Genomic DNA, 26079 nt, shown 5'->3' with positions numbered 1-26079 from the left:
GAATGGTAATAACTTTCGGGCGGATAGGTTGCAGCATCTAACTGGAATCCTTGATGTGTTACCATGTTTACCAACCTCTACCACTTTCGTGGACATATGGAAAGACCTGTCTGTAAATCCGAATCAGCTTCAAGATGTTCTGTGACAGCAGTGTAACTTCCAGGTATATGGCGATACAAGACCCGGTGATGGTGATCATCTGATTAGGTTGAATGGCTATAGGCTTATTCCTAGTTGACTTGACTGTACCCAATACTCCTTGTGACAGATGGAATTCAGAGCTGTTGTCCACTCCTTTGGCACGTCCTTGAAGTATCTTGCAAATCAGACTTTAGGCGGCTTGATGACATTCACTCCAATGCAAAGTGGAACTCTTTGGTTGTACTCTGTGTCCTTGGTGATCAACACTGGTATCAGATATTCAACATCATAAATAGGAATGTAGATAGGAGCCTCAATATAACCTGTGTATGGAATCAAGTTGTCTCCAGCACCCATGATGTCAAGTTCAAACTCTTTTAATGACTTGCGTTCCAATTCAGATAGTGTTGACTGGTAGTATGCTTCACTTACGGATGTTATCATGGAACCTGAATCCAGAAGGGCAAGACAATCAAATCCAGCAATAGCAACCATAGCCTCATTAGCATCACCGATCATCCTGTCTCTGAGATAAGTTTCGTTATTAGGGCTGTGTTCTCTCTCGGCCTCTACTTGCCCTGCAGTAGGTGGCCTCTCTAATTTTAAAGAACCTCCTTGTTTCCCTCTACCTCGCTTACCACGACCTCGACCTCTAACTGGATGAGAACTGTCAGCAGCAGGAGTGCCCCTCTGTGCCTCTAGTACTGTAAGTCGGTCCAAGATCTGTCTCAAGATTTCATTCTCCACAGGAGGTGGTGGTGGTGGTGGTGGTGGCTGTTGTCGCCTAAGTTCCAACTTGTCCAGTTTCTTGATAACCTCTGATAACTGTTGTGCTATCTTGTAAGGAGAATCTGAGTCTGAAGTCTGTTGTGGATCAGTCACCTTAGGTTGATGAATAACCTTGACCTTTGACTTGTGTACATGCAGGGAACGATCCTGAAGCTCATGCTCTATCTCCCTGACAGTCTGTATAAGGTCTTCAAATCCTTGTCCAGAGTGGAAAGCAGGTCTTGTGGCATTCTTCAGAGTGTCTCTAACAAGTCCGGTCCAGAACCTGTTCCTAAGGATACTATCCCTGGTGTGGACATCAATACGACTTCCTCTGTCTGTAGCCTTCTGAAGTAGAGTTTCCAAACGTATTCCCCATGATGCGACAGATTCAGAGTCATGTTGATGAGCTGTGTAGAACTCTTGCATCAAAGTCTCTGGGTTGTCCAACGTTCCATAGAGTCCGTCTAGTTTCCGAATTATAGCTTCCACCGATGCAGTGTGTCCTAACGATAAAAGGATACTTGCGGCGTCACCTTTCAGAGATTTCCTTACAGCCTGGGCTATCAACGCAGGTGGATAGGCGGCGTCCTGAAGAAGACATTTCAGTTCCCATTTCCATGATTCAAATGAGGCTTCATTCTTCGGAACCGGAATCTCTCCAGAAAAGGGTGAAATCCTTGGAAGCTGAAACTGTTGGAGCTGTGGGTTCAGAAAACCTTGATTAAAATATGGGGTACTATACATGGGTATCTCAGGTGGAGTCTGTTGAAACCTCATGTGCGTGTCTGGTTTAAATCCTTGACGCCTTGGTGTGAATTCCTCCATCTTAGGAGTGAACTTCTGATCCTGAGTAGAAGGACATAAAGGAGGAATAGGTCGAATCTGATATCGTCCTGTAGCTGATAAGTAATTGATCATCTTCCTCTCTTCCTCTTCTGAGATGACCTGAGTGTCCACATCCAAATCCTCAACCCCAGAAGCCATAATGATACCAGCTGAATACCTACACAAGTTCACACTGTTCATTCACTAACACTAGGACTAACTAGGACATGTCTAACTATGTATGGGGATATTCAGACGAAGCAGGAATATAACCAACCGCAATAGAAGCCAAGAACCAATGAGTCTGGACCACAAAAATACTATCAAAATCCAAACCAGAATAAATCCACAATGACCCGAGTATCTAAGCAACTGGGCCAAAAGGAAGAATACCAACAACCAAACACTAAAGTATATACACTAGAAAATATGCAATGCCACTACCAAGTAAAAAAACATGTAAACAAAGGAAGCGGATGTCGACCGATGTATACTGAAAATACAAAGGTGTAAAGCATATATGCAACAGTGAAAGTGGATAGTAAGGAAAAGTTATTACTAATGACGAAGGCAATGAAAATGTCAAAAGTAATAATAAAGTAAAACAACAAAGAACCTGTCAAGTTTATTGAACTAACGCGAAGCCGGAAGCTAAGTAAACCGGAAATACACCTACGGATGTTTACAAATTACATGAGTATCGAGAAGTATAAGTCCGAAATGTAAACACGCCGAAAATAAGTTACAAGTGCTATGCTAAAAGCGAGTGTAAAGGCACGGTCGCGATCCGAAACAGCGCGAAAATTGTAAACAATAACACGAAATACGTGAAAACAATGTACTATGATGTTTTAGTATAAGTGCAGGTGAGATGTATTCGCGCACACTCTCAATCACTCCATGATATGAATGTATAAAACTAAGTTGAATAAAACTATCAAAAAGTTAAACACACGATGTAAAATGAGTAACTGACAAAGCCCTAAGAGACAATTAACTAAAAGACATAAGTTGTACAATGTCTTATTGTCTCTCTAAATACTATACTAAGTGTGTACAAACTATAGGCCTGTAGCTAACTAATGCTAACTTATCCTCTGCAGAGATACACTGTATTCTTACCAACTCATAGTAAACACTCAATATGTCTACTATGACGATTTATAAGAATATACAAACATGTTGTAATGTGCACATGAAACACAGCAAAATATTTCACATGAGAATATTGATATCACATGAAATATATCAAAACATAGTTCATATATATATAGAGAAAGAGCATAAATATCAATATCAGGAAATGTTGAACATATCATAGTTTCAAAATGTCTCAAATGTCTCACATGGGAATCTCAACGTTCAATCCGTGGAAATCATGCATGATTGATGAATCATGAATATGTGAAATGTCATAATATAAGGCACAAATAGTATCACAGCCGAAATAACACAGGTCCATACTGAAATCACTTGGTAAAAGTCACTGCACAGTCCTAGCACATGAGACATGTCAAGTGGATATGATATAAAATCATCAAAATGTCAAATCGTGGCATACCTATCGCTGAAACTGTAGCGGTAGCAATGTTGGTGCATGACTGTGGCGTTGGCGTGGCGGTGGCGGTATGGATGATGATGACCTGGCTGGCGAATCAATCGAGCGATGGCGGAGAAGACATCGATGACATGGGATGATGTGGCGTCAGCACTGTTGTCGTTGTGTCTCAACCCTCAGTCCCTGTTGAAGCCATTTTGTCAGCGGGTCCTGGCAGCTGATTAATCGGACTGGGCGTGGTTGATTAAAATCTGTTTATTCTGTAAAATACATGAACATCAATATAATATGATGTATGGCGAGGGTGTATCGACTCACCTCGGCCTTGGCGTGTTTATGAAGTGCCAATATCAAGATCGCATCGAATTTTACCATTTATAAAATGGTCTTTATAGCATTTTATGAAATATTGCACTTTGAATATTATGAGCAAAATTAAAGGAAGCAGACATCACTCACACTTACTTACGTGCTGGTGCCAGTGTTTAATTAGTAATTTAGGTACAGCGATGCCTTATTATAGAAATATTATAGATATTATAAATACTATGATATCGGCACCTTTACTGATAATACGTTTAGAGGATGACAAAGAAAGTAGACAGAAAAGGTACATACCTGTAAAATACACATGAACATCAATATAATATGATGTATGGCCGAGGGTGTATCAACTCACCTCGGCCGTGGCGTGACATGAAGTGGCAAATATGAAGATGCCTACGTCACGGAACAGGTAATGCACGAGATGTCACGGAACAGGTAATGCACGAGATACTACTGGTATTACAACCAGAGTAAGAGTGATAGAAGAAGCGCTCGTAAATGAGCAGAGAGGAATAACGTAAGAGATACGCAAATGTATGGGGAAATACATCCGGCGACAAATAAATTATTCGTCTTAAATTATGACGTAGAGTTTAATGGGAAACAAAACTCCAACTTTTAGTCATCCAGCTGAACCATTTCAATCAGCCCATGTAATCACTGGATGCCAACTAGCATTAGCAACTCATATGAACTGGGTTTCAGATCAGTTCGGGAGGACCTCGTTGACAACCAGGGAATCCCTTTGAAGTCTCGTATTTGATTGGATTATGTCTACGAAAACCTTTCACCTTGCAAACTCATATATGTGTGTAAATGTTAAGATACAACTATGTCATTCAGTATACACTAATCATGTGTATGTGTTATTTTGCCATCAATTAAGTTCAGTTAATGTATACTGGACTGCAAAAGAAATGTGACTTTTCAAATGCAAAATTTGCTCTTACAAGGTGGTCTTTTTATTGTGATTGTACCGTTTTGTTAACATGTTTTTCAATCCAAGTTGACAGTTAAATACCAGCATCAGTGTGTTTTCTGATGAAAAAAGCATATCGAACAAACGTACCTATAAAGACTGGCATGGTGAAAGGTTCCGTATGACATTTGTGAAAATGAAAATGCATGTGTAGATTGTGACAACCCTACCAGTGAAAGCGAGTCCCAAACTCACCTGAAATCATTCTTGTGTTGACACAATTGCCATACCACGGCTTACGAGAGATGAGAGGAACCAAGCCTTGGGATGATTGCAAGCTTGCCAGGCTGCACGGAGGGTAGCCAATCATTGTAATGTTCATGATAGGTCAATCTACCGACTGCAGGAACAGTATCAGGCAACTAACAGCACCCCAGACCCTCCACGCAGTGGACGACAGCCGATGGCAGAGTCATGGAGAATGGGTTTTTAATGCGTGTATTGTTGAAAGAGACTCGTGGGGTGGTCCAAGCATCATGGTGTGGGGTGCAATCGATCTGAACCAGGGAGTTGGCCCCATGGTGTTCCAGAATCACGGTCCAGGATGAAGAAATGGCGTGACAGCTGCTCGTCATACTGACCGAGTCCTAAGACCACACGTTGTACCACATTTTGAACGTCGCAGAAATCACATCTTCCAGCACTCAGTCCAGATTTAAGTCCAATAGAACACCTTTGGGACGAGATTCAAAGAAGACAGAATGACCTTCAACCAAGTCCGACAACTCTGGCTGGACTCGATCAGACATTAAGCAGAGTATGGACCCAAGTGCCTATGGCCTTCAATAACCGGCTAATTAAATCCACGTACAGACCACGCAATGCCGTCATCGATGCCAATGGAGGCCAACACGATACTGACTTTGAGGTATCTTAGTGGTACCATTTTTTGGTGAATTTGTTTGTGTGAACTCTAAATGTGATTCCCGAACATGTGTTAACCATAATTGTCAACACAATCCTCTGTTTTGATTGTTCATTAGAGCAAATTAAAGCGTGTGGTTTAAGAAACCTCTGTCTTGTGCAGATCAGTATACTTATCGTACAAGCCCTACACCCGTATAATTATCCCCTGCAACACATTTTTCGGGGGGTATTAAAATGGACTCCATCCGTGCGTGCGTCCGTCCGTCAGTCTGTGCACATTTGTCTTTTCTGGAGCAGAACTCTAAAAGCGTTCACTATTTCTTCACCAAGTTGGCACATAGATAGATCTGGTGGTGTACTGGTGCCTTTTGGTAGTTTTGGAATTCTGAATAAAATATTTTTGGCATTTCCATGGCAACAAGTTCGACTTAGAATGAAATTAGTGGTAGTGCTCTTTTCCGGAGCAGAACTCTAAAACCGTTCACTATTTCTTTACCAAACTTGGCACATAGATTGGTCTGGTGGTGTACTGGTGCCTTTTGGTAGTTTTGGAATTCTGAATAAAATATTTTTGGCATTTCCATGGCAACAAGTTTGAGGTGAGGTGAGGTGAAATTGGATTTAACGTCGTGCTTGAGAATATTTCGCTCATATGACGACGTGCATGCGTGTGTGTGTGTATGTGCGGCTGCTTGTACTAGCCCAGACTTAAAGGTCACATAAACCCTAGGGGGTACAAATACATAAATCACTAACTGGCATCGTTATAAATGAAACCCCGTCATTAAAACTACTCATTTCGACCTTTAATTGACTTAAATCGACCTTTTTGACAACAGTGCACAATTCTCACCCGCGAACGAAATTTCAACCAATCAGAGCGGCGCGCCTCTGTGACGTCATATGAGGAATAGCTTTGAGGGCCGATGCAGAATTCATCTACATTTCAGGGGGTAAATTATCTTGTTTACAGGCTTGTATAAACCTGAAATCGTGACAATTGTTGTGGAAAATGAAAGCTATATGTTCTCACAATCTACTGTCATTTAATTTTGTCTCCTGCTTTGCCTAGTTTCGAGTTACAACTTGTTTTCATAGGCGATTCTGTGAAAATCGATTGGTGTCGTTAGGCCCTATTTGTATAATGACTGATCCAAATTGATCCCATTTCTGTGTTTTTTACCTCGATATTTAATCATGTCATGTAAAAAATCTGTTTGTATTTTCAAAACAGTGTCGGCCCATAAGTTTTCACATGCAATACAGCAATTAATACTCCCTTGTTGTAACTCGTCGTGTTAGGTGGTATAAACCTACACATGTTATTTGTCATCATTCACTTGATGGTCAGTTAATGAATTTATAACAGGTATAATTAGTGGTAACACACTTAGATTACCGACAAAGGTTCCCATTTGGCATTTCTTGTGTCTGGAGTAAATATTCAACATTATAAACATCGATCAAAGGATTAACCGATAACACGCTGATTGATTAATTACTTTTATCTTACACAGCGGAATTGTCAAAAGGTAGTGTTTATGTATGTAGATTTACTAATCTATACTGAATACACTCTGTCGTGTCGGCGTCTGCGTAAAAACAACGTCCTTCTTTCAAAGGATTAACCGGCAATACATTGATTGATTGCCCATTATTGGCTAACTAAATTACTGTTTTTAAAGACAGGCGGACATTATGCAATTACCGGTAGTTGCCAGGTGTGCTATCTTGGGTGACCAAAGAGACTATACACCAATACCTGAAAAGATTTATCACTCTTTCGTATATTAAACTGTTAAAAGACACATCATTTGGAACAGTTTTGTGGATATTGATGGATACATTCCTCGAACAAGGTAATGGCCTGATATTGTTCCTATAACTTTAATCTGTTTTAATTTTAATATTTGCATTTTGTTTTTATTCATTTGTCGTAGCATTCAACAGAATCATTGTTTTCGCCGTGAAGTGTAATGAGACAGACAACATGCACTAGGGTGTGTGTGCGAATTATGATTCACATTGGCAAACTATAAAATGTCTAGATATTACAGTTCTGTTATAAATTCACTATAAGCATCAGCAGATCGTCTGCTTTTTATTTAGTATCAAAATGCATACAAGTATGATAATAAACTAATTAGGATTATAAGACCAAATATAAAGACGCACATTGACTAGTATCTACATACTGGTGAGTGGACATTGGGAATGTAGCAAGAAATTTATCGCGCAGTATTGTGACTTCGACCCCCACCTCGCTTCCGTGGAAGAAATCGTTATGTTATAAGTTGTGTCATCCAAAATGCTCTTGGTTATGATTCCAATACATATTTAACTACGAGTAGAAAGTAGTCTTGATTTTCTAACTTGATGAAAACAAACTATAATCTCATTAATTCTAACAGATTGTTTTATTTTTAAAATGGTAGGCCTCTGTCGGGAACATCCGCCAGTCTGAGGATAAATGGTATTTAGGTTTGTTTTCACCGAGGTTCAAAATCAAAACTACTTTCTACTGGTAATAAAATATGTATTTTATTGATAACCAATAGGATTTTGCATGACATATAATATAACATAACAATTTCTCTCGTGGCAGCGAGGTGGGTGTCAATATAATACTACTTACAATATTATTGTTACTTCAACCACAACCTCACTTCCGAGGAAGAAATCGTTATGTTACAAGTTGTGTCATAGAAAATCTTTATGGTCATCAATCATATGCATATTTTACTACAACTAGTAAGTAGTTTTGATTCTTTAACTTCCGTGAAGCGATCTGAACACAAGTAAGATATCGTTTCAGGCTTCCACAACGCTCGCTTTGCACTCACAAACATAACCCATTTAGCACGAATTGCGGGGTCCTGTGGAAATCTGTGCATGGGGACACCATCGCCCGACCCTAGGAGCAATTGGCGACAAAGCAAACGATTCGGCATGTCGCCGTTGATGTCGAAAATCATCAAAATGATGAGCGTGCTACACATTTTCTATACAACTAACTGAAAATCGTTCCTCATATGACGTCACTGCAGTGCTCTGGCGACAGAGTTACGTAACCTGTCTGTGGTTTCGTTGGCGGTCGAGAGGGAAGCAGGCGACTTTTTGGCCACTTTTAATCGCTCGGTATTACTTAACCACAAGTTTTTAAAGACTAAATTTGGTGTTCCGCATAAGACTAACCACAAATCTTTCATATGTAATGGTTAAAAGAGTAACAAAAAACAAAGTTTAGTGGTTCTTTAAGCTGGTTTTATAGTGCTAGCCCACTGAGATACCATGCCACAGTGAAGCATGGATACCCCACTCAGACACATTATACTGACTCCGAGCCGACCAGTCCTTGTTGTACCCATTAATGCCAAGCGCCAGGCAGGGACCAACAAGTACCATATTTTAACGTCTTTTGGTATGACGCGGTCGGGGATCGAACCCTCAACCTTCCGCTCTCTGGGCGGACGCTCTAACCACTACACGATGGAGGCGGTCGCAACAAGTTTGATATAGACTGAAATTGGTGGTAGTGCTCCTTTCTGGAGCAGAACTTAAAAACCTTTAAATACTCTCCTTCCACTTTTCTATATACACACCTAAATATTTGACATAATCATAACTCGTAGACATAATCATGAAGAGTATTTTGCCATTGCGGGGGATATTGATGACTTTGTCTTCTTGTAGTCATTCACTTTATTGCACAATTACGGACTCTATTACAAGTATTAATTAGTGGTGGCAGCACTTGGATAACCTTGACTATGCAAAATAACTCAATGAAGTTCAGCTCTGCCTCTGAGGTTGTCAAGGATATATGACCAGTGGTTCATATTGGGCATTTAGCATATCTGGTGTCATTCAATCCAGATTGGTAAAAATCTTACATGTTATGGAATTGGCACATCACAGTGCAACATGAAAGGAATGACCTGTTGAGTTACAAAACAAAATCAAAAGATGAACTGATAATAAGTTACAATCTTGCACAGTGGACTTTCAGAATTGTTTATATAGGTTCACAATTGTAGATGGAATACACCTTTATCTCAGCACCTATGCAAAAACAACACACTTTATTCAAAGGATTAGCTGGTAATGTGTTGACTGAGTGCTCACGGTTGTCTAACTAAATTTTTTTTTTTTAAAGAACCATGGATATCATAAAAATAGATGTGGTGTGCTATCTTAGGTGATTGATGAGACATGACACTGATGTGTAACAGCTGTGACAAACTTACATGATCAGTTGAGAGATGAACATGCTTAGATATTTTTGAATGCAAAGACATGTGACATCAAACAAATTTCTTTGTACAGCCAGATATGTATGGGATATTACTCCTATTTGTGGTCAGAGACAGATATTTTCCCTTAACTCAGTAACTGCCTGATAATATTTTTGTTACTTTTTGGTCATAATTACAATGTTTGCATTTTGTCTTCATTCATTGACTGCACCTGGAATGTGAGAGACCTCAAAGGCTACTGATCAAACAGTTCCATTTTGAAAAATTATCACACTTATATTTTATATTTCAGGTGTGGAATGATTTGATCACACTGCAAGTCAACTCACCATCACTGTCTCATGAGTGGAACGCCACACTCCTTGATGCATTTGAAAAGGTGTTATCACAGGTGATTATGACAAAATTTGAACAAAATAAACTAGTTCACAATTCAGTTAATCATTTGCCAACTTTCAATCCAACAATGTATTCCAACAATCAATAATGCCAAGACTCTGAAACTAATGAATATTTTTGTACTACATAAGTACATGTGCATATGAAATAACCTCCTACAGAAATATTGCCTTTTCATATTTTCAGTTTTTATAGTGTTTTTTTTTAATTTCCTGTGTTTTGATGAAATCAGGATTCAGAATCTGTACTAGTATTTGTTACTAATATTGTTTTTACAACCTGTATACATGTTCATAGTAACATGTGTTTATATGAGTGAAAATGCTTTCTATTGGTAGTATGTGACTGACAGGTAAGCAGTAACATTAGAACTCTGATCCAGAGCGACTGGCCCCACGTCTGGTATCTCATGTAAGGACAGGAACTGCTACAAGGCAACCTGTTTTTTGGTGTGTTTTTTTTTTTCCAAAAGGCCTGTTGGAAGTAACTGGTGGTTACTAAGGAGATTTCTTTAATCCCCTGGATGCCAAGACTTTTATACCCCGCAACAAGTTTTGCTGGGGGTATTAAAATGGACTCCGTCCGTGCGTCTGTCCGTCCGTGCACATTTATCTTTTCTGGAGCATAACTCTAAAACCGTTCAATATTTCTTCACCAAACTTGGCACATAGATAGATCTGGTGGTGTACTGGTGGCTTTTGGTAGTTTTGGAATTCTTAATAAAACATTTTTGGCGTTTCCATGGCAACAAGTTCGACTTAGAATGAAATTAGTGGTAGTGCTCTTTTCCGGAGCAGAACTCTAAAACCGTTCACTATTTCTTTACCAAACTTGGCACATAGATTGGTCTGGTGGTGTACTGGTGCCTTTTGGTAGTTTTGGAATTCTGAATAAAATATTTTTGGCATTTCCATGGCAACAAGTTTGACTTAGCCTGAAATTGGTGGTAGTGCTCTTTTCCGGAGCAGAACTCTAAAAGCGTTCACTATTTCTTCACCAAACTTGGCACATACATAGATCTGGTGGTGTACTGGTGCTTTTTGGTAGTTTTTGATTTCTGAATAAAATATTTTTGGCATTTCCATGGCAACAAGTTTGACATAGACTGAAATTGGTGATAGTGCTCCTTTCTGGAGCAGAACTTTAAAAACCTTTCAATACTCTCCTTCCACTTTTCTATATACACACCTAAATATTTGACATAATCATAACTCGTAGACATAATCATGAAGAGTATTTTGCCATTTTGGGGGATATTGATAACTTTGTCTTCTTGTTTTATTTTTTTTTGCAGGCGCACATTTTCATAAGGTTTGAAAAATGAATGTTGTGTGAGAATTGCGCTCGCGTGGTCCTGGATCTGCGTACGGCTATGATATTACAAAGAAATGTAGAATATTACATTTCCTATCCATTGGTATAAAAAGAAGTGCAAATACCTCAATGGTTTTAGAAATAAACACTGCTAAATGGTGTACAAAATTTTGTTAAACGTAAAAAAAAGTAAATTTCCCCGCTTTTTATCGTGCACCGATAAAAGCACTGTGCTAGAATTTTTATCCCACTGGCATGTAATGCGGTGGGATATAGTCGATGCTCATCCGTCTGTCCGTCTGTCCGTAATCATTTTGTTTCCGGAGCATAACTGAAGAACCATTCAATATTTTTCAACAAGACTTGGTAGATATATCAGACAGAACGTTGAGTGGTGCCTTTTGCTATTTGCAGATTTGGGGAATTTTTATTTTTCCCGGTTTTCATGGAAACGATTCGGACTTAGTCCCAAAGGTGTGTGGGGGGGCTTCGTTTCTGAAGCATAACTCAAGGACCGTTCAATATTTTTCAACAAAACTTGGTAGATATATCAAACAGATCCTAAAGTGGTGCCTTTTGCTATTTGGCAGAATTTGGCATATTTATTTTTCCCGATTTTCATGGAAACGATTCAGACTTAATCCCAAAAGGCAGGGTGGGCTTCGTTTCCGGAGCACGACTCAAAAACCATATAATATTTTTCAACAAAACTTGGTAGATATATGAAACAGAACCTTAAGTGATGCCTTTTGCTATTTGCAGATTTTTCTCATTTTTATTTTTCTTGGTTTCCATGGAAACGATTCAGACTTAGTCTCAAAAGGGAGGGGTAGGTTTTGTTTCCGGAGCACAACTCAAAAACTTCTTAATATTTTTCAGCAAAACTTAGCAGATATGTGAGGCAGATCTTGAAGTGGTGCCTTTTGCTATTTGCAGATATTTGTCATTTATGTTTTCCATGATTTCCATGGAACGATTTGCACTTAGTATAAAATCAAGGTGGACTTTAAGTAACTGTCAGATGATTTGTTCTTTCAAAGATGTGGGGGCCGGGGGGATATGTCATCTTCTGATGACTCTTGATTTAATTTGGCATCTTCACGGACAGGGTGAGCGAAGAAAATACGGCCAGATATCGGAATGACATAAGTAAATATGAAATGGGTTTGTGTGCTTATGCATAACATTATACGCTCAATCTTTAAAATGACTCACAATAAATGTTGAAAATGGATTTTCTTCTGTGACATCAAATGACGACAGAGAGGTCAGACATGTATAAAGATAAGGGGGCATAACTCTGCTATGCTTAACACTAGGTCAATGTAACTCAGATCACTTGGAGAGAATTTGTTGTTGATACAGTCACTATATTCTCATAAAGCCACGGGGCCTGATGGCATTGGAAACATCATACTGAAACTAACTTCAACCTCTCTAACCCCGTTGTTAGCTAAGCTGTTCAACATCCCCCCTCGTAATAAAACGTATCCTACTTCTTGGAAACTAGCTTCGGTGATTCCACTTCATAAGAAAGGTGATGAACATGATTGCTCAAACTATAGACCTGTAGCGTTAACAAGCTAAGCTGTGTTGCTAAAGTTCTTGAAAAATGCGTTTTTAAATACGTCTTCAACTTCCTCAGGGATAACAATATTTTATCAAACTTACAATCTGGATTTATGCCTGGTGATTCTACAGTAAATCAACTAACTTATCTTTATAATTTTATCGCAAGTGCCGTAGACCAAGGAAAGGAAATCAGAGCGGTATTCTGTGATGTAAGTAAAGCCTTTGACAAAGTTTGGCACAAAGGTATTATTCATAGACTTTATGCTTATGGTATATGGGGAGAACTTTTGGAGTGGTTTGAAAGTTATTTAGATAGTAGAATGCAGAAAGTGGTAATAAATGGATATTGTTGAGGTATCAAATCTGTGGAAGCTGGTGTACCCCAGGGTTCCGTTTTAGGACCACTTCTGTTCATCATTTATATTAATGACATTGTAGATGGTATAGACAGTAACATTCGCCTTTTTGCTGATGATACATCAATATATGCTATAATAGATGATCATATTACAGCAGCTGCAATTATAAACAATGATTTGGCAAAAATTTCAGACTGGGCCAGAAAGTGGCAGGTAAGTTTTAATCCTAGTAAGACTGAAAGTATAACATTCATTCGTAAAACGAAAAATTATGCCAGTCCGAACTTACTAATGAATGGCGAAACTATTAAAGAAGTTGATAACCATAAACACTTAGGTATAACACTTCAAAGCGATTGTTCTTGGAAAGTTAAATACTCCTTTTTCTTACCACTTTTTGATTACTGCAGTCATATATGGGATAATTGTACAATTGAACAGGCGATTTTACTGGAAAATTTACACTTAGATGCATTAAGAACTATATGCGGTGCGGTTCGTGGCCCCAGTCATGATAAAATATACAAGGAAACCAATTATAGCACACTGAAACAAAGACAATATCGCTCTAAACTTATAACTTTCTATAAAATGCATTATCGTCTGACTCCTGGTTATCTGAATGATCTTGTACCAGGTAGAGTATTTCAACAAAGCAACTATAATCTTAGAGATAGTACTTCTATTCAAACTACTAACTGTAGAGCACAAAGATATTCTCAATCATTTTTACCGAGCGCAATTATGTCGTGGAATTCATTGCCCGATGGAGCTGTTAACACTATTTCCGTGAGAAAGTTTAAAACCATGATAAATTCAAAAGAAACCCACAACTACTTTGATTTAAATTTTGGGACTAGATTTTGTCAAATTATCCATTGTCGCCTCAAGCTCGGCTGTAGTGATCTGAACGCAGACAGATATAATCGACATATATCAGAAACAGCTAAGTGTTCATGTGGTCATTATAACGAAGACGTCATTCACTACCTTTTTACATGTCGGGAACTATCAAAATTTAAGAACAGCTGGGTATTTTTATATTCAAGGATACGATGTGAAAACTACCTTATACGGTAACGGTGCATTGGATAACTCAACAAATTGTGACATTCTCAACTCATTACACCAGTTCATTTCTAAAATTAAGCGCTTCCAGTGATTATCACCTCTACATATACATGTATATTCAATGCAAGACAAAATTTATATAACTTGCTTTTCTGCGGCAGCTCATTTCGTTGCTAGGCACAACCAACACCATAACCAAATATTTATTATTCAATCATTTTTCTGAGTGTAATTTTGTCTCAGTATTATTCTTTTCTTGTCGGACTATTTCAATTATGTATCCAGCTATATTGGAACCGTGTACTGGAGCGGCGTTTATATAAGCCACTAGGCTTGTTCGCCTATCCAGGTTTCTGCATTGACGGAATACAAATATGTTTAAACCATATTCTCATTATGTTTTCTTCACCGTGAACCAAACTATTCCAATACAAAGTTACCCAATGTGAGCGGACACGTTTTGGTAGTTTCACAATTTATAAGAAAAGATGACAATGTACTACAGTCTGTTTGATTAGAAAGTGCCCCAATGCATTGCTAAATGTATCAGATTAGAAAGGTAGTTAAGAAATATTACAAGGCAAGATATTCATGAATAACCTTTACCCAAACACCTTTTCAGATATTAGAAATTGTTATGCATCACAGAAAAAGTTGTCTCACAAAACTGTCATCATTATAAACATGACTGTTAATGGTTGGCCTGGAGGGGCGCACGGCAGCAACAGAAATAGACAGGTGCAGAGGGACAATGTTTCAGAATTATCATTAGTGATATCATGAAAAACTGCTATCAGCGATCATTAATATGCTATTTTTAAAATGACCACATGAACACTTAGCTGTTTCTGATATATGTCCGTGCGTGCGTGTGTGCGTGCGTGTGTGCGTCTGTCCGTCCGTGCACATTTGTCTTTTCCGGAGCAGAACTCTAAAACCGTTCACTATTTCTTCACCAAACTTGGCACATAGATAGATCTGGTGGTGTACTGGTGCCTTTTGGTAGTTTTTGATTTCTGAATAAAATATTTTTGGCGTTTCCATGGCAATAAGTTTGACTTAGCCTGAAATTGGTGGTAGTGCTCTTTTCTGGAGCAGAACTCTAAAACTGTTCAATGTTTCTTCACCAAACTTGGCACATACATACACTGGAAAAAAAATCCACATTTACAAGCTTGGAAATGTCTTGGAAAGATGATGTTTCCAAGACATTTCCAATTTTGGAAAGATGATGTTTCCAAAAATTTCCAATTTTGGAAATATCCACAAGGGGAGATAACTGGTGGGTGATGGTAAATTATTGTTCTGCATGGGCTAATTGCTATAGTTGCATGGGGGCGGCATGAGTGTTTCATGGGGGCGTTAAGGCGACTGGCGGTAGTCTTTGATGTTTGGTGTTGTTTTAGTAATGATTGTTTAAGGGATTAACGAAAGGATTATTGACTTAACTAGTCGAAATTGCAGTGGTGAACATATTTTAAATGTTCAATGTTTTGGGTGAAAAGTGAATTTTGTCACGTTTAGTTTAAGTATGTGTCATCGTAAAGCTTATATCTAGTGAGTGAGAGTTAATTTAGGTACAAAGGGCCACCGACCGTTATACAATTATAAAGATGACAATACAATCCAGCCATATATAATATTAAGCTGTATGCTAACATGTACAATGTCTCATTTAATCTTATACTCTATATTCAAAAACATCGCTCTTTTTGTCAGTGCAAGAAATATAAACTTAGCAAGATTGTTAACAGTTGAAGAATTGCAAGACAATAATAAGTTGATAAATTTAGTTTCACATGGATTATTTATGTAGTATTGTGGGAACAGGCTGTTTCTCAGATCACAGTAAAATGAACATTCAATAAAGAATTGGTACTCTGATTCAATGGTAAGTACAATACACAGAGGGCAGAATCGCTCATGTTGTTTTATATTTACTTTTCGCCCATATTCCAACATTAAAGGATGGTCTGAACAACGAAACTTACTCAAAGCAAAACGAATCGTTGAGTTGCCGTCAATCGTTGCCCTCCTAGGGGGTCGAGTGATGGTGTCACCATGCACTAACTTCCACCGGACCCCGTAGTTTGTGCTAAATGGGTTATGTTTGTGAGTGCGAAGCGAGCGTTGTGGAAGCTTGGAACGATATCTTAAATGTGTTCAGATCGCTTCACGGAAGTTAAAGAATCAAAACTACTTACTAGTTGTAGTACAATATATATATGATTGATGACCAAAAAGATTTTCCATGACACAACTTGAAGCATAACGATTTCTTTCTCGGAAGCGAGGTTGTGGTGGAAGTGACAATAATATTGTAAGTAGTATTATATTGACACCCACCTCGCTTCCACGAGACTGACTGACTGACTGAGTTTGGTTTTACGCCGCTTTTAGCAATATTCCAGCAACATCACGGCGGGGGACACCAGAAATGGGCTTCACACATTGTACCCATGTGGGGATTCGAACCCGGGTCTTCAGCGTGACGAGCCAACGCTCTTACCACTAGGCTACCCCACCGCCCCCGCTTCCATGAGAGAAATTGTTATGTTATAAGATGTGTCATGCAAAATCCTATTGGACATCAATCAAATACATATTTTACTACCAGTAGAGGTGGGGGTCGAAGTGACAATACTGCGCAATAAATGTCTTGCTACATTCACGTGGTTAATGTCCACTCACCAGTATGTAGATACTAGTCAACGTGCGTCTTTATATTTGGTCTTATAATCCTAATTAGTTTATTATCATACTTGTATGCATTTTGAAACTAAATAAAAATCAGGCGATCTGCCTATACTTATAACTTGAATATCTAGACATTTTATAGTTTGCCAATGTAAATCATTATTCGCACACACGCCCTAGTGTATGTTGTCTGTCTCATTACTTCACGACGAAAACAATGATTCTGTGGAATGCTACGACAAATGAATAAAAACAAAATGCAATTATTAAAATTAAAACAGATTAAAGTTATAAGAAAAATGTCAGGCTATTACTTTGTTCGAGGAATGTATCCATCAATATCCACAAAAACGAGTGATATGCCATTCACCTGCAGCTGTTCCAAATGATGTGTCTTTTAACAGTCTAATACATGTTTACGAAAAGTGATATATCGTTTCAGGTATTTCACATTGGTATATAGTCTCATTTGTCACCCAAGATAGCATACCTGGGAACTAATTGCATAATGTCCGCCATTCTTTACAAAAAAGTAATTTAGTTAGCCAATAATGAGCAATCAATCAATGTCTTGGCGGTTAATCCTTTGAAAGAAGGAAGTTGTTTTACGCAGACACAGACACAACAGAGTGTATTCAGTATAGATTAGTAAATCTACATACATAAACACGACCTTTTGACAAATCTGCTGTGTAAGATAAAAGTAATTAATCAATCAGCGTGTTATCGGTTAATCCTTTGATCGATGTTTATAATGTTGAGTATTTACTCCAGACACAAGAAATGCCAAATGGGAACCTTTGTCGGGTTATCTAAGTGGTGTTACCACTAATTATACCTGTTTTAAATTCATTAACTGATCATCAAGTAAATGATGTTTATACCACCTAACACGGGTTACAACAAGGGAGTATTAATTGCTGTATTGCATGCAATTTTAATTGCATGTGAAAACCTATGGGCCGACACTATTTTGAGAATACTGACTTATTGTTGCATAAGAAATACATATAAGCATTTGCTGTGTGCTAAAACTGTTTGTACCTATTTATCTAAGTAAATTTTCAGAGTCTTCTAGCAATGGCAAAGTAGGGTTGTTTAGTTTACGGATTCAAATAGATCAAATGTCATTTTTTAATATTATACGTCATATTTTTACATGACCTGAATAAATATCGAGGTAAAAAAACACACAGAAATGGGATCAATTATGATCAGTCATTAAACCATCCAGGCATTAGAAAACCTGCAAAAGCTCACACTGCTTTGATACTTTAATACAATCAGACAAGAACTACCGGGGAAATTTTCAAATAACTGCATCTGATGGGCATCCACCCTTCCTAATGTTTAGGTTGAAGAAATTAACCGTAACCGATATGAGCGAGGCTGATCATAGTTTTCACTATCACTAGCGGCTGGCTCGAACAAATACGTCCCAGCGACACCAAGCAATTACGACAGAATCGTCTGTGAAAACAAGTTGTAACTCGGAAGGGGAGCAGGACAAAAGCCACCCGGACAAATGCCACCCAGTTATTTTACCATTACAGAGAGGACAATTACTACCCATATTGATTTTAATGTTGATTTTGTTGTAAAATTATGTAGACTTTGTATAATTTGGTTTCTTAAAAAAATATATTCACTTTGATAAAAAAGTTGATTTTCATGTAAAATTTGATTTCATAGTAATGTTGACTTTTTAAAAATGTTATTGTGTTGGTGTTTTTTATGTTTATTTGGGTGGCATTTGTCCGGGTGGCATTTGTCCTAGGCCCATTCGGAGGCTAGGCAAAGCAGGTGACAAATTAAATTAAATGACAGCAGATTGTGAGAACATATAGCTTTCATTTTATCACAACAATTATCACGATTTCTGTTACTGCTGAGCTGTAGGCTTGTTCGATATCTCGCTATGTCGTTATTGCGATAATGCACCGAGGAGATCATCAAAGGAGTGGATTGCTTAAAGGTCACATGCAACCAAGAAATCAAACATAATTAAAACACAGTTATCACTTATTTATGACATATAATATACATTGCTGATTATGAAAAAACATATAAACAAAATTAAAAGCGTACAATCGCAAATCAAAAGTGCAATATTTTGTACTTGGGTTTACTTCCCTAGAAACGAAGCAGCCGGGATACCGAACCCAGTCAGAGTGGGTGGGTGTGCACTCAAGTGTAATGGCTGGTTCATTTGCCGAAGCCCTCACGGCTCATTGTGTGTGTATATATAGAGATGTTAGGTTTTGTAAATAATGGTGTCGCATGTCGGAAGGCTAAAATTTATATTTCAGATGTCCCGGGAAGCCTAAAATGTATATTTCGGATTTCCTGGGAGAGCTAATTAGGGGAGTACCGCCAAAGCTAAAGATACGGTGCCGGGAAGCATAATCCATGCCAGGAGTAGATACATTTCTTTTCAAAACATTGTTATAATAGAGTATTTATCAGAACAGAATAGAACATATACTTTATTAAGACTTGAACCAGTCTTCTATTCGATTAAGATTTAAAGATAAACAATGGACACATATTATTTCTTCCCTAGGTACATTATGGTATCTTCCAACTTCAATATGTAGCAGGAATCTTTATCTTCTTCGCTTGTTTATTTCAGATGTATTTAATTCGAAAAACATTGCTATAATATTTAAGTTGCAAAGTGACACCGAACTATCATACACATATTCGTGATGGCAGGTGCGCAGGTTAGAGTTAACTTAATCCTGAAGGGTCTTGTGAACAACATCATCGGGGACATCACCTACACAGACCATGTGTCTGAACTTCTCAAATTGTCTTAAACTCGACGTAGATTGACAGAAATGTGATTTACTATGGATAATGACAATTTAATGTCGAATTCAAGAAAATGTATACTGAAAATGAAAACGTATAGCTGTATTAATATTTTTGTGTGTGCCCAAATTAAGGAGCGTCCACGTTAATCCTGTTTTCTTTGTAATTTGTCAGAGCCTCCGAGTGAGGGGCCCCGTGTTCATTTAACCATAACATTACATTGCAAGTACCGCGAAGGCTACGCTCATTAAACCGAGAAGTGTCACGATTTTAGCCTTCCCGGCAATGAACCGTAAATACATGCTCATTTTCTTGTGTATAACAATTTGCAATCAACAGACATCATAACATGTCATGTGTACAAGTATCACACGTGCCTGTCTGTGTAATTACATAATGTGACAGAGACTGAACTCGGGCCATAAATCAATGCGTTTTGTTTATGGTGTATAGCCTGATAGGTGTTAAGTTCAAATTGCATGTGGTCAGTGATCGAACTTGTGTATTGAATATTGTCATCTGTGTGCTTCTTGTAAATGATCAAATTAATCTAGATACACTTATGATTCAGTAAAAAGGGAATTCATTTGAGTATTTGCTTCAATCCGCACATTTTTGGACAACACAATCAATTTTCTATTGACAAGTTCTTGAGATTTTCGTGAATACGCCAATTGCATAACACCGTTATTGAGCACAAACTCAAATGGCCTCTCCCTTGTGACAGGTGGAGAATGTATTCTACTACGGTTAGTTCCCATGAAGCAGAATTGTAAAAACATAGGGTGATTACCTCCAAGACCTGGTGATCTCGAACAAAGGCCAGTTAATGTTTTAGCAGGCACAAGGTTGATACGAAAAGTTGAAGGTCTAAAGAAATTAAATAAGCCTAAACTGATATTTGCCATTTTCATGACATAATATATTTGGTGTTGCCACAATTAATCCTCACAAGATGAAACATATCATGTGAAATATATCTCAACTATCATTTGGAGGGCCTTTTCAACGATCTTCTTAAATCTGCCATGCCAACAACCCAAGTAATAATAAGATACATAATGTCAAATCATGTATGACCTATTTCAACTTATTACTGACCCAAGGAAGGTCACCCAAAACTCTAGCACTTTGTTAGATATTAGTAGATTAGTAGGTTAATCAATAACTTTGGCGAGACGTAGAACGTATCATCCCCATAGACGTTGAGTGAGGACATGAATCAGTATAATTATAATCTCAGTGAGCTAAACTCAGTAAATTAACTCAGTAAATTCGATCATATTTCAAAACAAGTTCAGAATTTTATAGCACCCAGTGTCTTAATCCCGTATAACAACACCAACGCAACATGAACGAGATTATACTGTAATAACAAAATCCTACTTCACGGAATACCCCATTACATTAAGCATGGCACGGGGTTCACTTTTATGGCATGTAATACACTCAGTCAGTCAGTATGTCTGGTACACTGTTACATAGTCCTTATAGCATAGGTGTATGGAATTTGTATTCATACGAACATTGAGAAGGGGAAAAAATTAAACATATCTAAGCTTTGTGGATAACAACTAAAACATACACTTGAAACTGACTTTTGAAAATGCTCGCCATACTAGCGGTAAATAGAACAGTCAATATCAATTTTTGACACATAGAACAAGAAGAATGCAGATGAGTGAAGTTTAACTAATATATAGAATTGGTTCCTAGTTGGTCGCATAGGACGGTGAATAGCAAACACTTACTCTAAACATAATCCCAACTTAAAAAAATGTATCACTTCATGTGAGAAGCAGTTGCATTGATATCAAGCACAAAGGGATAATACGAAAATATGGCTTATTCCTGCAGTTTTCATGAATAAATATGTCACATGCAAGATACATTATGTATATCAACAATAAGAACTCTAACAGATCAAAAGATTCGTGAAATAGTTCAGTCTATACACCCATGGGAAAAAAGAGAAATTGAAAGAAGTAGTGGTAAAATCCTTCCTAAATTTCCCAAAATTTCCAAGCCTTGGAAACGTCATCTTTCCAATTTTGGAATTTTTTTGGAAATCACCATTTTTTTTCTTGTGATAGATCTGGTGGTGTACTGGTGCCTTTTGGTAGTTTTGGAATTTTTGGCATTTCCATGGCAACAAGTTTGACTAAAACTGAAATTGGTGGTAGTGCTCTTTTCTGGAGTAGAACTCTAAAACCGTTCAATGTTTCTTCACCAAACTTGGCACATAGATTGTACTGGTGGTGTACTGGTGGTGTACTGGTGCCTTTTTGGTAGTTTTGGAATTCTGAATAAAATATTTTTGGCATTTCCATGGCAACAAGTTTGACTTAGACTGAAATTGGTGATAGTGCTCCTTTCTGGAGCAGAACTTTAAAAACCTTTCAATACTCTCCTCCCACTTTTCTATATACACACCAAAATATTTGACATAATCATAACTCATAGACATAATCATGAAGAGTAGTTTGCCATTGCGGGGGATATTGATGACTTTGTCTTCTTGTTGAAATTCAATACTCCCAGTAATTATCCGATTTTTACACTTCAAAACATAGAGCAAATAAAGCTGTGAATCGCAATAACATTTACGATGAAGTCTATTTTGAAAGGTCTTCTACAACACTTTAGCTTTATCTGAGATAATAGTGGATGGTATCAAGAAACAGGGAATTTCCTGCAGAATTTGAAACTGGGAAGTATATTTGTGTGTGAGATATATTTAGAATTTTATTGGACTTCAAAGTAAGAGTTGAGGAGGAGGGACATATATGTCCCTGTGGCACCCAGGGGGTTAAAGGGGGATTTCTGACCTTATAAGTATTATTTGTTATGGCGGTGTGCTATTATGCTCAGGTCAACTTCTTATTGTTGATTTTGTTTCACATTGACTGTCATTAATAGTTGCCTTTTAGAATTGACATTGGTATATTTTTAATACATTCATTAGGAAATGTGTAATTGGTTTTACCTTTGTTGGCAATGTGTAATTAACAGTCCTAGAATGACTGGTTTGACTTGTATGGATCCTATTGGACCCCAGTCCCTTGGTTATACGTAGAGGTGTGGAATTAGCTGTACATTTCTGTATCTGTGGTTGTGCTGTCATAGAGACTAATTATGGACAGTCATCGTCCAAATATTTAAAAAGTTAAAACTATGTACTCAAGACATATGAGACTTCATTTAATTATTTATATGATGCTAATCTGTATTCTATGTAATCCTTATCACTTCCGCATTTTACATTGACTTGTCAGGCAATTAATTATTGTATATGACATTTATAGCCTTAATTGGTCATCCCACTTGACCGTGTCTCCCATCACATCAACTGGTCAAGGAAGTGCTATTGTTTTTCTATCTGTCCATTGTTGAGTCGTCGCCTGTCCATTGTTGTCAAAAACTGTCTATATATGCTCACATCTATATTGTCAAAACAGAGAACGAGTCCTGTATTCCAACTGTCTGTGTTGGGACGACCACTAGCAGGATAATGCCGCTCATTCGAAACACCCTGGGGTTGAGCAGGTACTCCGCTCATCTCATTTATGAGATACATACAGTTATGAGGATGTAGTTGGAGCTTTAGAGAAGCATATTGCTCAACAAAGAAGTGTAATACTGGGGCATTGACATTTTCATTACACAGAACAGTGGCAAGGGAAGGGAACTGGTCAGTTCTTGGGCCGAGTGAGCCGACTGCTTCATGTCAGTTTGGAACTCATGACTTTTTGATTGAGAAACAAACCTTTAGCAAATAATGAAGCTGAAAACCAGTAAAGACAAAGCAAACATGTTGAGAAGGAGGTTAAGTGCCTGGTTTTGACTGTCGAGTTGAACAGCTTACCAAAGACTGTGAACCTTGTGTCATCAGTGATAAACCTTCTAAACCTGTGCCTGTTACTTGAACTAAAGAACCATATGACCAATTGCAAGTAGACAATTTTGGTGAAGTTCATGTTCACCCACGACAAGAGTTTGCATGACCTACTCCCAAAGTGTACTGTAATTTCTGCTACTGGAACTGTCACAGACATTCTAACCAACCTCTTCACTAGATGGTGTTTACCAGAGGTCATCTCAGACAATGGTTCATGCTCTCACCAGGAAAATGGCAGACAGACCTAGGTGGCCATCCCATGAATTTGATGCAGAGGCTTGGGATATTTTTGGATCCCATTTTTAAGAAACCCATTAATATGATTTCAGTGTGCACCTGAAAAGAGGTTTTGGAATAAATTTCACCATTTGTGGATGCAGTTGTTTGCTGTACAAGTCTGTTAAATTGATTACTGTTGAACACAACAATCACCCCAGCCAAAATATGTTAATCAACACTTAGCACATTTTACTCAAGATCAACTGTCTCACAATATTTAATATTGGATAAACATCCATTCTGTTTAGAAATGTCAGTACATTTATGGCTTTTAAACCAAATTGTGTTCCTTTGTCTTTTTGTGCTGACATCTGATAGAGCATCTTCACTTGATTGGTCTACCTCACTTTTCTGCTCTGCTATGATGATACTATACAGATGTGTATACTCACAGGTATGTCCAGAGACTTGTCTGAACCTTCACAGAAGCCAAATAGACAAGCCAGTTCACAGACTTCTTCAAGAAAGGATGACTTCAGCTGCATTCAGATCATTTGAGCTTCTGATGAAGGTAAAAATGTATTTAGACCAATAATGTCATGCTTTTATTATTGGCATCGATACAGCAGGTGAATGAATCCTATGAGGCAGAGGGCATATATATGTACATGTAAGACCAACAAAAGTAATAAAACCACAAAGATGGAGGCTGAGCAAGGGAAGTCAATTGTTAACTGGCGCTGACTATATCAGCTCTTTTTACTCTTAAGTGTTAGCTTCCATTTGTCATTGCCAATCAGCTATCACGCCAGCTAACTTTTGGCTTCCCTTGATTATAATGATTCTGTGAAAGACATGCTCATAATATGTCTTCACTAATTGTTTACTTACTGCATGGTAAATTATGCAAAGTTCAGCAACAGGAACAAGGAAAGGGTTCTTGGATCAGTGGGCCAGTATTTGCATCATGTATGGCAGTATTGTGTCTGTACATGCCAACAAGTCAGGAAGTATTCGTAAAGAACGAATTGACGTCAATGTACCTAAATTCTAACAATCACAAAATACAGCCCCAAATTCCAAATCAGTCAACAAGGTAACATTTGTCACAACTGTTATTGGAATGGTCTCTACAGTCTGATAATCGAGTGCTATTCAAAGCCTGTATATAAAGCAGCAAACATAATTTGTACTTCCTCAGTATTCCATGAAATATAACAATATATGTTAGATGTATTTAGAAAAGATATGTTTTAAGATTATTCTTGCATGAATAAATGATAAAACATATTTCATGATTTACTATATTACATTACCGACAATTGTTCGATGGGCTTCTTGTCATTTGTTAGAAGACAAAATGTGTTAACTTTTCAAATGATCAAAGCATACAATGATGCAAAATCATTGACATTCCCAGTAACATTTATCGATTTATGGTAAGACAAGCATTTTTACAATTCTTTGACATAATTAAATACAACACTTTCCTAATATCACAAATGTTCTGCACAAATTTCAGATCTGTATTACTTATTAAGGGGTCGATCATATAACCGGCATGTATGTATTTTCTTTTGAGGGGTGAGTGAGCAAATATTCATAGAATTACTTATTTCAACATATGCAGTAATAATAAAGTCTGAACTGCTGTGTTTTAAACATATTTCATTAACAGTCTAGGTGGGAGAATGTGATGTAATCCTTGATAAAATAATGTTCATGTTTTAGAGTAGGACTCATTTCAATGTTGAGTGGTGCATTAGATACATTTCTTGTCCAACCTCACAAACCGTGCCCCCTTCAAAAAAATTAAAGTTGTGTTTACAAATAGGGCCTTGTTCGGATGTGCAAATAGGGCCTTGTTCTATGATATATTGATATGAAGGCCTTATTGATATGAAGACCAATGTCAACCAATGTCGAATAGAGAGGTACATGTATCATGTTCCTTTGCATTCATGATTTTGAGGCCAATGAGATTTGTTTTGTAAAGGACGACAGTTCGAAAT

General features: G+C 37.7%; 1 protein-coding gene across 1 annotated transcript in view; it reads left to right on the top strand.

Moving 5' to 3' along the window:
* The window catches only part of LOC124289211 (E3 ubiquitin-protein ligase rnf213-beta-like), a gene marked incomplete at its 3' end in the record, with an annotated part of 178699 nt that overhangs the window by 97502 nt on the left and 55118 nt on the right, over positions 1-26079 (top strand). Inside the window, exons 13-14 of the mRNA XM_046725815.1 lie at positions 10017-10115; positions 24522-24638. Coding sequence (XP_046581771.1) covers positions 10017-10115; positions 24522-24638 — 216 coding nt within the window. The remainder of the gene's footprint in view (positions 1-10016; positions 10116-24521; positions 24639-26079) is intronic.

Source organism: Haliotis rubra, unplaced genomic scaffold (assembly GCF_003918875.1).
Source record: "Haliotis rubra isolate DU_JTF1 unplaced genomic scaffold, ASM391887v1 Scf436, whole genome shotgun sequence".
Taxonomy (NCBI): Eukaryota; Metazoa; Mollusca; class Gastropoda; order Lepetellida; family Haliotidae; genus Haliotis; species Haliotis rubra.
Note: the sequence above shows the minus strand (reverse complement) of the source record. Positions and strands in the feature narration are given on the sequence as shown.